Here is a 17,812-nt window from a genome sequence, read left to right on the forward strand (position 1 = left end):
AAATTACTCATAACCATCCCAAAGACATATCGTTATCTTTGGCTGCTTTCAGTGATGCCGGTATTTGGTTAGACTCTTTCTCTCAGATTGTTCTGTCTGAGTTATTTTCATTAGTTACTTCATCCAAACCATCAACATGTCTATTAGACCCCATTCCTACCAGGCTGCTCAAGGAAGCCCTACCATTATTTAATGCTTCGATCTTAAATATGATCAATCTATCTTTATTAGTTGGCTATGTACCACAGGCTTTTAAGGTGGCAGTAATTAAACCATTTCTTAAAAAGCCATCACTTGACCCAGCTATCTAAGCTAATTATAGGCCAATCTCCAACCTTCCTTTTCTCTCAAAAATTCTTGAAAGGGTAGTTGTAAAACAGCTAACTGATCATCTGCAGAGGAATGGTCTATTTGAAGAGTTTCAGTCAGGTTTTAGAATTCATCATAGTACAGAAACAGCATTAGTGAAGGCTACAAATGATCTTCTTATGGCCTCAGACAGTGGACTCATCTCTGTGCTTGTTCTGTTAGACCTCAGTGCTGCTTTTGATACTGTTGACCATAAAATTTTATTACAGAGATTAGAGCATGCCATAGGTATTAAAGGCACTGCGCTGCGGTGGTTTGAATCATATTTATCTAATAGATTACAATTTGTTCATGTAAATGGGGAATCTTCTTCACAGACGAAGGTTAATTATGGAGTTCCACAAGGTTCTGTGCTAGGACCAATTTTATTCACTTTATACATGCTTCCCTTAGGCAGTATTATTAGACGGCATTGCTTAAATTTTCATTGTTACGCAGATGATATCCAGCTTTATCTATCCATGAAGCCAGAGGACACACACCAATTAGCTAAACTGCAGGATTGTCTTACAGACATAAAGACATGGATGACCTCTAATTTCCTGCTTTTAAACTCAGATAAAACTGAAGTTATTGTACTTGGCCCCACAAATCTTAGAAACATGGTGTCTAACCAGATCCTTACTCTGGATGGCATTACCCTGACCTCTAGTAATACTGTGAGAAATCTTGGAGTCATTTTTGATCAGGATATGTCATTCAAAGCGCATATTAAACAAATATGTAAGACTGCTTTTTTGCATTTATGCAATATCTCTAAAATCAGAAAGGTCTTGTCTCAGAGTGATGCTGAAAAACTAATTCATGCATTTATTTCCTCTAGGCTGGACTATTGTAATTCATTATTATCAGGTTGTCCTAAAAGTTCCCTGAAAAGCCTTCAGTTAATTCAAAATGCTGCAGCTAGAGTACTGACAGGGACTAGAAGGAGAGAGCATATCTCACCCATATTGGTCTCTCTTCATTGGCTTCCTGTTAATTCTAACCAGCTCCCAATTCAGATCAGGGAGACAGACACCCTCTCTACTTTTAAGATTAGGCTTAAAACTTTCCTTTTTGCTAAAGCTTATAGTTAGGGCTGGATCAGGTGACCCTGAACCATCCCTTAGTTATGCTGCTATAGACTTAGACTGCTGGGGGGTTCCCATGATGCACTGAGTGTTTCTTTCTCTTTTTGCTCTGTATGCACCACTCTGCATTTAATCATTAGTGATTGATCTCTGCTCCCCTCCACAGCATGTCTTTTTCCTGGTTCTCTCCCTCAGCCCCAACCAGTCCCAGCAGAAGACTGCCCCTCCCTGAGCCTGGTTCTGCTGGAGGTTTCTTCCTGTTAAAAGGGAGTTTTTCCTTCCCACTGTCGCCAAGTGCTTGCTCACAGGGGGTCGTTTTGACCGTTGGGGTTTTTACGTAATTATTGTATGGCCTTTGCCTTACAATATAAAGCGCCTTGGGGCAACTGTTTGTTGTGATTTGGTGCTATATAAATAAAATTGATTGATTGATTGATTGACAAGGGTCAGCGATGGCCAGCACTGGCCCCCATGGATCCTCACTACCGGGTCCCCTTCAGCAGTCCTCAGTATCCTCACGGCCCAGCAGAGCACCAAAGACCACTGACCAGGTGGATCTTCTAAACCAGAGCTCTTCAACGGATTCCAGAAAGGGCAGAGAGGCTGCAGGTTTTCTGTGCAACCACCCACTCCACCAGGTGATTTCACTGATTAACGTCACTGAGCAGATGGAATACAAATAATGAATGTTTATGAGTTCAATGGTATGAATATTTTATTCTGTGAAAGCTGGAACAAACTAGAGCTGACCGCTGTGGATTTTTTGAGGCCAATGCCGATAACGATATTTGGATGGAAAAAAATGCCGATAATCGATAAATCGGCTGATTTGCTGATAACCGATAAAGCAGCAGATATATATATATATATATATATATATATATATATATATATATATATATGTATATATATGTATATATATATATGTATATATATATATATATATATATATATATATATATTTTTTTATTTTTTTTTTTTTTAAATGAATAAAATTTTCTTTTTTGGACCCTTAACAAAAAAGGTATGAGCTAAAAGCTGAAGCTTTATCCTCATATTGATTAACTTTATAACAGAGAAGAATTTTCAAGTTCAAAAAATGCAATCAAGAATTAAACCTTTGTGAAATTAGCAAATACATATTCTTAAAAAGAGTTGTGAAATACATCTGATCTTGTACTTCTTGTTGCTGCAACTTAGATATAGGTTCAGGATAAGGATATAGATCCTTATAAACTTACGTGTATGCTTTTGTCAGCCGATCAGTGCAGTGTGATGGCGAACTATGGGGGCCGGCGATGAACACATTTAAGCAGGGGCGTAAGCAGCTCTCAGTTGAATGGAGTCAGAGCTCCATCTACTGGACAAACGGTGCAAGGACATTTTACATTGCCGACACAAACATTATTTCAGTAACTGTTCTGTTTATGAGAAATTATCGGCGTTCTATCGGCAAACTTTTGGCCGATAGTGAGTACTTTGAAAAAGGCTTATATCGGTCGATAATATCGGCTAGCTTTCAAAGAATGAAAAAAACATTCATTATTTATTTTATCTAACGGCTAAAATAGATCCTTGTCATTTGATATTATATTAATTTACAAACAATTCGCTGTGCAGCGAAAAAAAAATCAGGTCATCCATCACTTAGGGTGGCCGTTTCCATAACAACGAAAAGGATGCCATTTTTCAAGACTGAACAAAATCCAGATTAAAAATTCAAAAATAACATTAAACGCATAACGTGACTGGTTGTACTGCACAAAGAGGTAAATGTCTATTTTTGATATTTTAGGCCTTTTCCTGGCTGCTTCCAGGAGTTTTTTGTTTGTCAAGCATTTTTGGTACGTCTGTGAGCGTAAATGTGAAGTTCACACAAATCTGCAGCTCTGCAGTGACACCGTCCACATCCAGATGATTTCTGTCATTTCTCCATGCTGAGGTCATCATGGAGAAGACACATTCTGGATTTGTGTTGCTGCACGGGATGGAGATGATGTAGGACCTGACCTTCCTCAGGTTAACAAGGTGGACACTTTGAAAGTTGTTCTCAGAGAAGTCATACAGAACAGGAGTTCGCTGTTTAAGTTTGTTGTCCACAGCAAAGCCAAAAAACTGTCCTTCAGCCTCCGATCAAGTTTCCATTTCAGTTCAGTCATCACTTTAACCACAGAGGTTATCCTGAAAGATTTGACCTGAAGTGCTTCGATGCAGCCTGAGAAAACCTTCAGAATGTGACTAAGAGGAAGAACATCTCAGATACTTCAGTGTCATCCTCTGCAACACACTTCCACAAACTCTTGGGCCATTCTTCCTCACCAAGGCTCTGAAAACAGCTGGTCAGGGACTTTCATTACTTTAGCATTCGGTCGATAGATGGCAGCAGAGACGACCACCTGGTGATGATGTGCCGCAGCCCTGAAGTTGTCCGTTCTGCTTTTGGAGATGATTTCACACACACGTCCGTCCACCTCCACTTTCAACCATTCAGAATTAAACAAAGTCTTTCGTTTTGGCATTTCAATGGCTTGCTACCATTGCAGGTGGACTGAGTGTGTTCACGTCGCCTGGCACCACCTGATGTTAACCACATGGCTAATTTGGATACGTTCAGCTGTTGACCAATAGAATAACAGATATTAATTTGACACCGTTTTCATCCAATAATCTGTTAGAACAAATGTCGAAGGGGATATGCAATTGTCTTTAACATGTTTGTTATTTATTGTTTATTGATTTATTTTTATTTAGACCTATTTACTTTTTTATTTTATACAATTAGATGAAATACAAAATAGTGATGATCTCAAAAGGAGGACAAATGAGTGTCCAGCTCAAGGCTGCGCCGGACAGGGGACAGGCCTTTTTAAAACCGGACTGTCTGACTTAAAGCCACCGTACTATCACCAAAACAAACTCCACATGTTTAGCTAAACACTGCCCCCACTGGTGGGTGGGGTTCACAGTGTGCAATGGTACCAAACGTATGGAACCAAAATGCACACTAAATGGAACCAAATTTGTACTCTAAATGGAACCAAATTTGTAGTCTAAATGGAACCAAATTTGTACTCTAAATAGAACCAAATTTGTACTCTAAATGGAACCAAATTTGTACTCTAAATGGAACCAAATTTGCACTCTAAATGGAACCAAATTTGCACTCTAAATGGAACCAAATTTGTACTCTAAATGGAACCAAATTTGCACTCTAAATGGAACCAAATTTGTACTCTAAATGGAACCAAATTTGCACGCTAAATGGAACCACATTTGTACTCTAAATGGAACCACATTTGCACTCTAAATGGAACCACATTTGCACTCTAAATGGAACCACATTTGTACTCTAAATGGAACCACATTTGTACTCTAAATGGAACCAAATATGCACTCTAAATGGAACCAAATATGCACTCTAAATGGAACCACATTTGTACTCTAAATGGAACCAAATTTGCACTCTAAATGGAACCACGTTTTCACTCTAAATGTAGCCAAATTTTCACTCTAAATGGAGCCAAATTTGCACTCTAAATGGAACCACATTTGCACTCTCAATGGAACCACATTTGCACTCTCAATGGAACCAAATTTGCACACAAAATGCAATGCAACACAAATGGAACGAATAATCCATGTCAAGTGACATACAAAGCACCAATCAAATGACAAGGATCCACTCAGCTGTTATATAAAATCAGTTAATCAGTGAAATCATCTGGTGAAGTGGGTGGTTGCAAAGAAAACCTGCAGCCTCTCAGCCCTTTCTGGAATCAGTTTTAGACCTCTGTTCTAAATAGTTCAATAAAACTGACGGGATGAAGAGCTTGTCGGAATGATTTGTTGTTGTCCACGAGTGTGTTGTTGCCGTTGATATCTGGAGATAACAACCAGCCCGATGGGCCTCAGAATCTGTGTAGGACTTACATCTTCAGAAGTGGGAGAAATCTACTGATTTCCATGAAGATCCCAGATTATATGAATCCATATAATCCATTAACCCTGTACTTGCTGGGTTGTGCTTCAGAACGTCACTGTACTAATAGTTCTGTGCATCCGTGTAATCTGTGGACGGAGATCCTCAGGTAGGACTTGGTCAGCTGCAGCTAGACTTCTTGTTGGTCTTCAGCTTGTTTCGACTATTTCTTCAGTGTCATTTGGATGAATGGTGAAATGTTTTGGTGACCAACAAGAAGTGGAGATGCTGTAGAGTAAACGTCAAGGTATGTTCATACAATATGTTAGTGTTGAGACAAAAGTTGCATTACTTTCAAGTAAACAGTACATCCACATACAGTATAACCACTGTGTCTCATTGCCAGCTAGACCAACATCAACTATCCCCATAATCAGGTACCCCCATTATCAATCAGCCACATAACCAGGTTGTCCCATTATCAACCAGCTTCATAACCAGGTAGCCCCATTATTAGTTTCATAACCAGGTAGCCCCATTACTATCTAGATAGCCCTTTACCAACTGGCCCCATAACTAGCCAGTCTCATTACCAACTAGTTTCATAAGCAGGTAGCCCCATTTCCAATAGGGCACCGCAGTCTCGTTTGTACCCTGCATGATATCGCGGGATTTGACCACTTATGAGGACCTCTACTCCCATTGTTCAATATATACACAGCATAACTTCACATGGAAAAATGGTATACTGTTTTGTTTTGGCTGCAGTCGCAAAAAGCATTTTTTTCGGTTCCCAGTGAAGAAGAGTAGACGAGGCAGATGGTAGACGTTGTGTCGGTACATTTTAGCCTACACAGCTAAACAGAGTAGCTCCATTCTATCACATACAAAAACGGCCTTGACACGTTTGTGCTCCGGGCCATAAACAAACCACAACACATGTCCACTTTCCACCAGATCCTCACTTTTCCTTTGCATTTTCACTTTGTTTGCGTGTAATTTTCCCAAAATTCCGTGTTTTCCCCCGGAAGTAGAGAAATTACGTCATATGCATCATACTTTACCCCTTTGACACCTGCCCTCAAACGAGACTGCGGTGCCCAATTAGCCCTATAACCAGGTACCTCCAATACAACTAGTCTCATACCCAGGTAGGCTCCTTACCATCTTGCCCCGTAACCAGGTAGCCCCATTAACAACTATCTCAGTAAACAGGCAGCATCATTACCAACTAGCTTCATAAACAGGTAGTCCCATTACCAATTAGCCACATAACCAGGAATCCCCATTAACAACTGGCATTATAACTAGGTGCTGTCATTACTGACTAACCCCATAACCAGGTAGCCCCATTACCAATGAGACTTCTAAACAGGTAACCTCATGACCAACTAGCCCTGTAACCAGGTATAGCTACATTGTCAATAAGAGCAATCAGAGATTACTGACATCCCCCAAATCCGGATCTGGATCACCTCCAAAATTCAGTTGAGTCTTCCATGTCCTAATATCTATATGTGGTGAAAATGTGGTGAGAATCTGTTAAGTAGTTTTGACGTATTCCTTCAAAGACTATATAAAGAGAAATCCTGAGCCAGAATCCAGATCCAGATCTGGATCACCTCCAAAATTCAATGGAATCTTCGATGCCCTAACATCTATCTGTGGTGCAATTTTTGTGAGAATCCGTGAAGTAGTTTTGACATAATCTTTCAAAGCATATATAAAGGGAAACTTGATCCAGAATCTGGTGTTGCAGACCAAACAGTCTCCCCTAAAAATCGATCCGCCCTGCCTTCACTGCGCATGCGTCATTTCTGTGCGTCAGCAGTGGTTCACCGATTATCACCTTGTTTCTGCTTAAAGCTGCACTCCTGTCATCATCTATCTCAGTGACAGATATCTGAAGCTTTTGTACAACAATCATTTCCACATAAATTCAGCATTATTTCATAATAAAAGACTGAGTAAGTGATCAGAGCGCTGTGCCTATGTCATTTCAGAGCATCAGTAACGACTCACCAATTATCGCCTCATTTCTGCATAAAACTGACTTCAGAATGATTTAAGAGGTTTTGTCGTCTGATGGTTAATAATCACATTATTCCCTTTGGTCGCTTTTGGTGAAGAGAGTCAGACCCAGACGTGCTGCTGTGGTTCCAAATGATGCGTGCGCAGTGAAGGCAGGGTGGACCAATTTATATGGAGGACCGTTAGATCTGCCACACCAGATCTGGATCACCCCCAAAATTGAATGGATTCTTCCATGCCCCAATGACGTAATCCTGCTAGACAAATAAATAAATAAATAAATGCTGATGATTTTATTCTGTCCTTGGCGGACGTAATTAGCCACATAACCAGGTAGACCCCTTGCCAATTAACCTGTAACCATGTAGCACCATTGCCAATTAGCCACATGACTAGCCTTACCAACTAGCCTTATAACCAGATACCCTTCTTACCAACTAGCCTTGTTACCATGTAGCCAGCACCATTACCAGCGAGTCGTATAACCAGGTAGGCTCATTATCCATCAGTAATATAGCAGTCATCATCATTATCATGTTGCAGCTGTGGCCAAGATATCCTGCGCAGGAATAAGAATAAGAGGAACTTTACTAATCCTGAAGGAAATTGTTTAAGGGCTCACTAGTCTGAAGGTTCAGTCGTCTGAAGGTTCAGTCGTCTGAAGGTTTAGAAGCCTGTGTGTGTATTCACTCCAAATTAAGCCAAACATTGCAGTTCACAGAGTCACCCATGAAGGTTGGATAACTGCCATTTGAATTAAATGCCAAAGTCTTAATTACGGAATATTGTGTACGACATTCACGTTGTCCGGTGCATCTTTATAACCAGCGAAGTTAAAAACAAAGTGACGTGTTTGGTTTTTGTTTTTTATTAAAGTAACATTCACTCTTGCATAAGAAACATCTTTTTAATTGAAATGAAGCCTGAACCTGGACCTGAAAATGGACCTGAACCTTCAGAAAAGTGAAACTAGGATTAGTGGGATGTTCCCAGTCTGCACGATTCTTTGCCATACAGTCTTGTCTACCATGGCAGTAGGGAAGTTCTCAACCTTTATCTCCGTATCACAGGAGATTATGTCAGGAAAGGTGGGTTTTCTGCCCTTTGATGCCTCCCATAGAAGCAGGTCCCCCTTGGCATGAAATGCACGGCCTGCACATTGGGCTCTGTATAGCTTGCGATTGCTTGCCATAGCTCCAAGAACTATGGCAAGTGTAACAGATGGTGGCGCAATTTCCTGAAATAGCTGGGCCAGGGTGAGATGTTCCCTCCGAAGTACGTTTTTGTAGCAGCCATCAACCTGCCTCACCTCCTTTGATGTCTCTGAGCCATTTGTTAAAATACGTAGGTTGGATGACTGAACTGAGCTTGATGTTCAGGTTGCACCTCCTGTTCTTACTGAGCTAGTTGCAGACACTGTTCCTCTCGAATTCTGAAGTCCTTTGCTGAGCACATGATGTAAGAGCCAAGATACTGATAGTTTTCTACACTTATGATGGTATTCAGTGACAGTGAGTGAACTGCTGTATTCAGGTTTGTGGATGTGAATTCCATTTTTGATGCATTGTAGTGCAAGCCAAACATGAACAGTCACTTCTTCCAGTCCATGAAGACGTTCTTCTGAGTCTTGAACTGAGTCAGATGTGATGTCATTGTTGTTCATAAAATCAAGATTGGTAACATGAATGGAGGGGTGACATATGCTTTTCCAAGGATGACTTAGGGGGCCCTTTTCATGGTGGTTATCAAAAGATATGCAGAACACAATCAAGAATGATAATGAACAGGAAGGGTACTAGTGTATCACCCTGGAGAATCCCAGATCCAATGTCAAAACTTTCAGTTTCACTATGGGGAAAACACACTGCCTGAATCAGTGTATAGGACCTTGATGGCCTTGACTGTTTCTTGCAGAATTTCATATACTGTATATAGATCAAGTATATCAAATTTTGCTTCTCTGTCCATGTTCAAATGCCTTTTTGAAATCTACAAATCGATTTCTATTGAATCCACTAGATGGCGGATGCAGCCTCTGAGCTGTTGCCAGCAGCTGCCATCTTGCTTAGTGTTATTCTGCATCATCACGCTTTAGATAAAATAGAAATCTATGATGCGCTGACTTAAACTTGGGTTGATGTGATCTGAAAATGCTGTTTTGTGCAGCATTCAGGTGCTGTGACAAGCTGACAAAGGACTATCAGCTGGTTAAATAAATAAAAAATAAATCATAGTAAATGGAGTGAGCTTTCATAAGTGTGTATTATATGTAATATAAGTGATTTGGGGAAATGACTAACATCACTGAATAAAGCTTAGAAAATGATTTATTTTTTGTGTCAATCTGTATTCTGCAGTGACTTTGATTTTACTGCCTGAACACTTTGTCGTGATAAATAGCAGGCTGACTGGGTGACTGTGAGGAGGAAGCGTAGCCCTAAACAGAAGCCCTGTGTACACCGGCAACCCGTTCACATCTCTAACCGTTTTTCCCCACTCGACGACACACCTGCCGAGGATCAAACTCTGGTTATTGGCGACTCTGTTTTGCGAAATGTGAAGTTAGCGACACCAGCAACCATAGTCAATTGTCTTCCAGGGGCCAGAGCAGGCGACATTGAAGGAAATTTGAAACTGCTGGCTAAGGCTAAGCGTAATTTGGTAAGATTGTAATTCACGTCGGCAGTAATGACACTCGGTTACGCCAATCGGAGGTCACTAAAATTAACATTAAATCGGTGTGTAACTTTGCAAAAACAATGTCGGACTCTGTAGTTTTCTCTGGGCCCCTCCCCAATCAGACCGGGAGTGACATGTTTAGCCGCATGTTCTCCTTGAATTGCTGGCTGTCTGAGTGGTGTCCAAAAAATGAGGTGGGCTTCATAGATAATTGGCAAAGCTTCTGGGGAAAACCTGGTCTTGTTAGGAGAGACGGCATCCATCCCACTTGTGGATGAAGCAGCTCTCATTTCTAGAAATCTGGCCAATTTTCTTAAATCCTCCAAACTGTGACTATCCAGGGTTGGGACCAGGAAGCAGAGTTGTAGTCTTACACACCTCTCTGCAGCTTCTCTCCCCCTGCCATCCCCTCATTACCCCATCCCCATAGAGACGGTGCCTGCTCCCAGACTACCAATAACCAGCAAAAATCTATTTAAGCATAAAAATTCAAAAAGAAAAAATAATATAGCACCTTCAACTGCACCACAGACTAAAACAGTTAAATGTGGTCTATTAAACATTAGGTCTCTCTCTTCTAAGTCCCTGTTGGTAAATGATATAATAATTGATCAACATATTGATTTATTCTGCCTTACAGAAACCTGGTTACAGCAGGATGAATATGTTAGTTTAAATGAGGTCAACACCCCCGAGTCACACTAACTGTCAGAATGCTCGTAGCACGGGCCGAGGCGGAGGATTAGCAGCAATCTTCCATTCCAGCTTATTAATTAATCAAAAACCTAGACAGAGCTTTAATTCATTTGAAAGCTTGACTCTTAGTCTTGTCCATCCAAATGGAAGTCCCAAAAACCAGTTTTATTTGTTATTATCTATCGTCCACCTGGTCGTTACTGTGAGTTTCTCTGTGAATTTTCAGACCTTTTGTCTGACTAGTGCTTAGCTCAGATAAGATAATTATAGTGGGCGATTTTAACATCCACACAGATGCTGAGAATGACAGCCTCAACACTGCATTTAATCTATTATTAGACTCTATTGGCTTTGCTCAAAAGTAAATGAGTCCACCCACCACTTTAATCATATCTTAGATCTTGTTCTGACTTATGGTATGGAAATTGAAGACTTAACAGTATTCCCTGAAAACTCCCTTCTGTCTGATCATTTCTTAATAACATTTACATTTACTCTGATGGACTACCCAGCAGTGGGGAATAAGTTTCATTACACTAGAAGTCTTTCAGAAAGCGCTGTAACTAGGTTTAAGGATATGATTCCTTCTTTATGTTCTCTAATGCCATATACCAACACAGTGCAGAGTAGCTACCTAAACTCTGTAAGTGAGATAGAGTATCTCGTCAATAGTTTTACATCCTCATTGAAGACAACTTTGGATGCTGTAGCTCCTCTAAAAAAGAGAGCTTTAAATCAGAAGTGCCTGACTCCGTGGTATAACTCACAAACTCGTAGCTTAAAGCAGATAACCCATAAGTTGGAGAGGAAATGGCGTCTCACTAACTTAGAAGATCTTCACTTAGCCTGGAAAAAGAGTCTGTTGCTCTATAAAAAAAGCCCTCCGTAAAGCTAGGACATCTTTCTACTCATCACTAATTGAAGAAAATAAGAACAACCCCAGGTTTCTTTTCAGCACTGTAGCCAGGCTGACAAAGAGTCAGAGCTCTATTGAGCTGAGTATTCCATTAACTTTAACTAGTAATGACTTCATGACTTTCTTTGCTAACAAAATTTTAACTATTAGAGAAAAAATTACTCATAACCATCCCAAAGACGTATCGTTATCTTTGGCTGCTTTCAGTGATGCCGGTATTTGGTTAGACTCTTTCTCTCCGATTGTTCTGTCTGAGTTATTTTCATTAGTTACTTCATCCAAACCATCAACATGTTTATTAGACCCCATTCCTACCAGGCTGCTCAAGGAAGCCCTACCATTATTTAATGCTTCGATCTTAAATATAAAATCAATCTATCTTTGTTAGTTGGCTATGTACCACAGGCTTTTAAGGTGGCAGTAATTAAACCATTACTTAAAAAGCTATCACTTGACCCAGCTATCTTAGCTAATTATAGGCCAATCTCCAACCTTCCTTTTCTCTCAAAAATTCTTGAAAGCGTAGTTGTAAAACAGCTAACTGATCATCTGCAGAGGAATGGTCTATTTGAAGAGTTTCAGTCAGGTTTTAGAATTCATCATAGTACAGAAACAGCATTAGTGAAGGTTACAAATGATCTTCTTATGGCCTTGGACAGTGGACTCATCTCTGTTCCTTGTTCTGTTAGACCTCAGTGCTGCTTTTGATACTGTTGACCATAAAATTTTATTACAGAGATTAGAGCATGCCATAGGTATTAAAGGCACTGCGCTGCGGTGGTTTGAATCATATTTGTCTAATAGATGACAATTTGTTCATGTAAATGGGGAATCTTCTTCACAGACTAAAGTTAATTATGGAGTTCCACAAGGTTCTGTGCTAGGACCAATTTTATTCACTTTATACATGTTTCCCTTAGGCAGTATTATTAGACGTATTGCTTAAATTTTCATTGTTACGCAGATGATACCCAGCTTTATCTATCCATGAAGCCAGAGGACACACACCAATTAGCTAAACTGCAGGATTGTCTTACAGACATAAAGACATGGATGACCTCTAATTTCCTGCTTTTAAACTCAGATAAAACTGAAGTTATTGTACTTGGCCCCACAAATCTTAGAAACATGGTGTCTAACCAGATCCTTACTCTGGATGGCATTACCCTGACCTCTAGTAATACTGTGAGAAATCTTGGAGTCATTTTTGATCAGGATATGTCATTCAAAGCGCATATTAAACAAATATGTAGGACTGCTTTTTTGCATTTACGCAATATCTCTAAAATCAGAAAGGTCTTGTCTCAGAGTGATGCTGAAAAACTAATTCATGCATTTATTTCCTCTAGGCTGGACTATTGTAATTCATTATTATCAGGTTGTCCTAAAAGTTCCCTGAAAAGCCTTCAGTTAATTCAAAATGCTGCAGCTAGAGTACTGACGGGGACTAGAAGGAGAGAACATATCTCACCCATATTGGCCTCTCTTCATTGGCTTCCTGTTAATTCTAGAATAGAATTTAAAATTCTTCTTCTTACTTATAAGGTTTTGAATAATCAGGTCCCATCTTATCTTAGGGACCTCGTAGTACCATATCACCCCAATAGAGCGCTTCGCTCTCAGACTGCAGGCTTACTTGTAGTTCCTAGGGTTTGTAAGAGTAGAATGGGAGGCAGAGCCTTCAGCTTTCAGGCTCCTCTCCTGTGGAACCAGCTCCCAATTCAGATCAGGGAGACAGACACCCTCTCTACTTTTAAGATTAGGCTTAAAACTTTCCTTTTTGCTAAAGCTTATAGTTAGGGCTGGATCAGGTGACCCTGAACCATCCCTTAGTTATGCTGCTATAGACGTAGACTGCTGGGGGGTTCCCATGATGCACTGTTTCTTTCTCTTTTTGCTCTGTATGCACCACTCTGCATTTAATCATTAGTGATTGATCTCTGCTCCCCTCCACAGCATGTCTTTTTCCTGGTTCTCTCCCTCAGCCCCAACCAGTCCCAGCAGAAGACTGCCCCTCCCTGAGCCTGGTTCTGCTGGAGGTTTCTTCCTGTTAAAAGGGAGTTTTTCCTTCCCACTGTAGCCAAGTGCTTGCTCACAGGGGGTCGTTTTGACCGTTGGGGTTTTACATAATTATTGTATGGCCTTGCCTTACAATATAAAGCGCCTTGGGGCAACTGTTTGTTGTGATTTGGCGCTATATAAAAAAAATTGATTGATTGATTGATTGATAAATATCTCATCATTCGTTTAGCGATTCAATTTCATTTTTTTTCCATTTTCATTTATATAGCGCCAAATCACAACAGAGTTGCCTCAAGGTGACCTTACTTACACAAGTAAGGTCTAACCTTACCAACCCCCAGAGCAGCAGTGGTAAGGAAAAACTCCCTCTAAGGAAGAAACCTCAAGCAGACCAGACTCAAAGGGGTGACCCTCTGCTTGGGCCATGATACAGACTTAAATTACAGTTAGAAGTCTCACTTTCATAAGTTTCATGCAAAGCTCTTACTTTCACCTTTGATTATTTCCCATCTTTAACTTAACTTCTTAATGAAATGAATTAAGGATAGACAGATTTTATTGTCATTACAACAAGTGCAACGAAGTTACAAGTGCAATGAAATTATCTTCACACCCAATCACCTCAGAACTGAGGCAGTGTGAGTGTGGGGTGGTCGCACAGTATCCCACGCACCCGCAAGCTCACGGGGAAATGAAAAGCTGCAGCAGTTGATCCACACTGCCTCCCAGAGGGGAAAAGGAGTTGGCGGTGCAGAGGCCGGGGTAGTGGGGGGGTGGACAGAAACACAAGGATGGGGGGGCAGGAGGAGCGTGCCTCCATATGTGAGGGAACCAGCTACTAGATGGTTTGATTGGTCTTTCGCCCCTATACCCAGGTCGGACGACCAATTTGCATGTCAGGACCACTGCGGGAATTCACCAAAGTTTCCTCTGGCTTCGCCCTGCCCAGGCATAGATCAGACTAGTATCTGGTGTCATGGCAGACATTGTGTGTTTGACAAACTGATGGTATTAATTCCTGTCTGGAGTGGGACGAATACATGAATTCAAGTCTGTTATATAAATAGTATTTGTATTCTGTATTTGTTTTGACAAATCGTGGCTGTATAAATGTGGGACTGAGTGTGAATAAATGTAACAGCACAGAAAATGCAGATTTATGGTGAAACTCTCTTGAAAACATTGATCATGCTCACATTGATTCCTATTTATGTCTGCTTGTCAGACGCTTACCAAGAAGGTGGCGCTCTGACAACAGCCAGTGAATGAGCGGATCCTCCATCTAGTGAGTAAATAGAAATTGATGGTGCTAGAGATGGTTTTTCCAAAAGGTTCTTAAAATAATTGAACCAATTTTCTTTGTTCTTCACTTCAGAGCCCCCTTGATAGTAATAGATGATCTATGGTCCCTGTTAGGTTGTTGACTACTCCTGGGTAAGACTTTAAACTGCCTGAGGTCGTGAGGCTCTGGTTCAGGAGTTCCAGGGTTTTGGAGAGAATGTTACTACTCCCTAGTCACCACTGCTCTGGGGCACCATTGGGCAAGGTGTAGCACCCATGAGCCTCCCATGTCAGGGTTACAATACTGCCACCACTGTGGTATAGATCTTTTTCAGGGTCAAGTGGACAGGGGTGACCCCCAAACATGCCTGACCTGGGTGCAGCCGAGGATGTCTCTGATGGTGTATCTCAACTGAACCGCTTGTGTTTCCCAGTTTCTTGACCACGTCTTGTCCTGGATCCAGAAAGTGGGAAGGCCAAGTTTGGTTCCAGTTTTTGGACCTAATACTATCGCATGCTTCCATTGCAAATGGATTAAAGGCTGGATGCCCTGCGGCTCAGACTGAGTTGTTGCTCAATCCATAAGTCGCCATACTCACCTGTGAGTGGCTGTGACAATGATGACTCCTCATGCTGCTGTATGTTGAGGGGTAGTTGTGTAGTTGTTGTATTGAATTGATTTTTCCCTGGATATGGTTGCACTGTCATAGGCATGCAAAAGCTTCTCACGGGAGTGTTGACCTGGAGCCATGTCCATGCTGACACATGAACCTGCAGTGACATACTCCTATAGGTGGAAACAGGTGAAGAAACTGAAGTTAACCAGAGTGTCCTTTTCTTTTTAGGTATGACTACCCCCTACACAGGCACTGGGACTACAGAGAGACCTATGGACATTATGAACATCACTATTACAACTATAGTCCTTATGAGCACGACTATTACAGAAGACAGCAGGAACACCAAGGTACTGTGAAAGGACATGTCCCATTTTATCTGTGTCCATATGAAAATATAAAGTGCTGCCTGACTTTATCATCACTGCTTCATGCTACATTCAGAGAAACACAAATGACTACAACATAAATTAAATACACCTTTCAAACTCGATTATTCCCTACTGCAAAGTCTTCAGGTTTGTGGTGCCTCTAGCCTTATGGTATGTGGTGTTTCTTGATATAGGCGATATGGTCACCCACACTGGGAGGGGGTGGAACGAGCGCTCGCAGTAAATCAAATAAAAATAAATTTAATTGTGCAAACCGGTCTTGATGAATTTGCATGACAAGTCAGTCTGTATTGTGTCATGTTGTGGGGAGTGGGCCCCATCTGCTTTTTACAGGAATGCCTTCTCAGTCAGCTTCTGAGAAGGTGTCACACATGGTGGACACCCATCAAAGAAGCCCTCACAGAAACAATCCCATCTAAAAGGAGAGAAACGGGGCGCAGTAGATCTCCAATCTGGAGATCTTCCTGTTTTAATTATGCGTAAGCGTTTTACCTTTTAGTTGGCTGGAGTGGTAACAGTCCAAAGTGGGCGTAGGCGAGCACAGGCGGTGTCTTCAACAGCCCCTCTGGAATCAGTGAACGAGAGGCACACACGTGCAAACATGGCTGAACTGTTAAAGTATTGGAAATAAATACATTATGGATCATTACAGTTACTTTGATCTGAAAAGTAACAAGAAGTCACACAAAAGAAGCAAAGAAACATTAATAATTGTTTTATAACACAATCACAGCCCTCTGAAATATAATTGAATTAAATTGTGCAGTGACCTTGATAATTAGCACAAGTCTTAAGTTTGTTAGCCTCTTGCTATCGCTTATACAGTTTTAAGTTTTCAGTCACAAGACTTTTCAATCTATCTGAAATAAGAAACAGATCTAAACATTCAGATATTAGATATCAAACATTATCTTAAACGTTATAGTTTGTGCAGAAGGGGCTGAAGGGAGCGTTGGCCCAGGGTGCCATACACTCTAGAACCGCCTCTGGTATGGTTGTAACAGTAGACTGTATAAATATTAAACAAACCCTGTGTGATGTCACCTGCAGGTTTTCTGTAGAGACCCCGAAGAGCCGTTTTGATGTCCAAAAATTGCTGCTTTGGGTGTCGCCACGTTGACAGCACTTACTCTGCCCACGTCATGGCCAACCCATATCTGGATAAAGAGGTGGAGTGTAGGTGACACATGGGAGGGATGAATGAAGCCTGAACACACCAGGCCCGGATCCAGACCGGTTTGGACTGATGCAGTTGCATCAGTCAATTTTTTTTTTTACGCATTGTTCGTCATCGGTAAAAAAAAAAAAAACTTGAATAATCCCAAATAGTGCCGAATGTGTCCCCGCGGTGAACACAGCTTTTCGATGGTTTTCATGTCAACCTATAGTCCGTAAATTATACGGATTTTTCCAAGTTTCAGAGTCATACGGATGTACAAATATAATCAATCATTTCTGCAGTGAGGCTCCACTTTGAAGTTGTGAACCATTGAAGCAGTGCTTCAATCCACCAGCTTGTTGGTTCTTTGATTCGCTGCTCTTCAGAAACGGTAAGCCGCTTCTTAACCCCTCTCAAAGCCATTAAAATACCGTGAGTCACTTTTGTGTGGATTAAAGTCACTAACTGGGACTCTTGTCTTGTTGCTGTCAAGAAACGAGAATCGTCCTCCGTTCCCTTCACACAGCTTGAAACGCTGCACGGCTCTCTGCTGAGACAAAGTCCGGTTGGAATTACTTCAAAATGAATCACCGCTTTAAATAAAGTGACACCTTTTTCCAAACGTTGTAATACAAACAAGAAACTACAATCGACTAAAACG

The 17,812-nt window shown here is 41.0% G+C and overlaps 1 protein-coding gene across 1 annotated transcript in view; it reads left to right on the forward strand.

The window, feature by feature from the left end:
• Positions 1-1,891: 1,891 nt before the first annotated feature.
• Positions 1,892-17,812, forward strand: part of sec16b (SEC16 homolog B, endoplasmic reticulum export factor) — a 112,378-nt gene continuing 96,457 nt past the window's right edge. Inside the window, 1 exon segment of the mRNA XM_034179248.1 lies at positions 1,892-1,990. Coding sequence (XP_034035139.1) covers positions 1,892-1,990 — 99 coding nt within the window.

Source organism: Thalassophryne amazonica, chromosome 10 (assembly GCF_902500255.1).
Source record: "Thalassophryne amazonica chromosome 10, fThaAma1.1, whole genome shotgun sequence".
NCBI lineage: Eukaryota > Metazoa > Chordata > Actinopteri > Batrachoidiformes > Batrachoididae > Thalassophryne > Thalassophryne amazonica.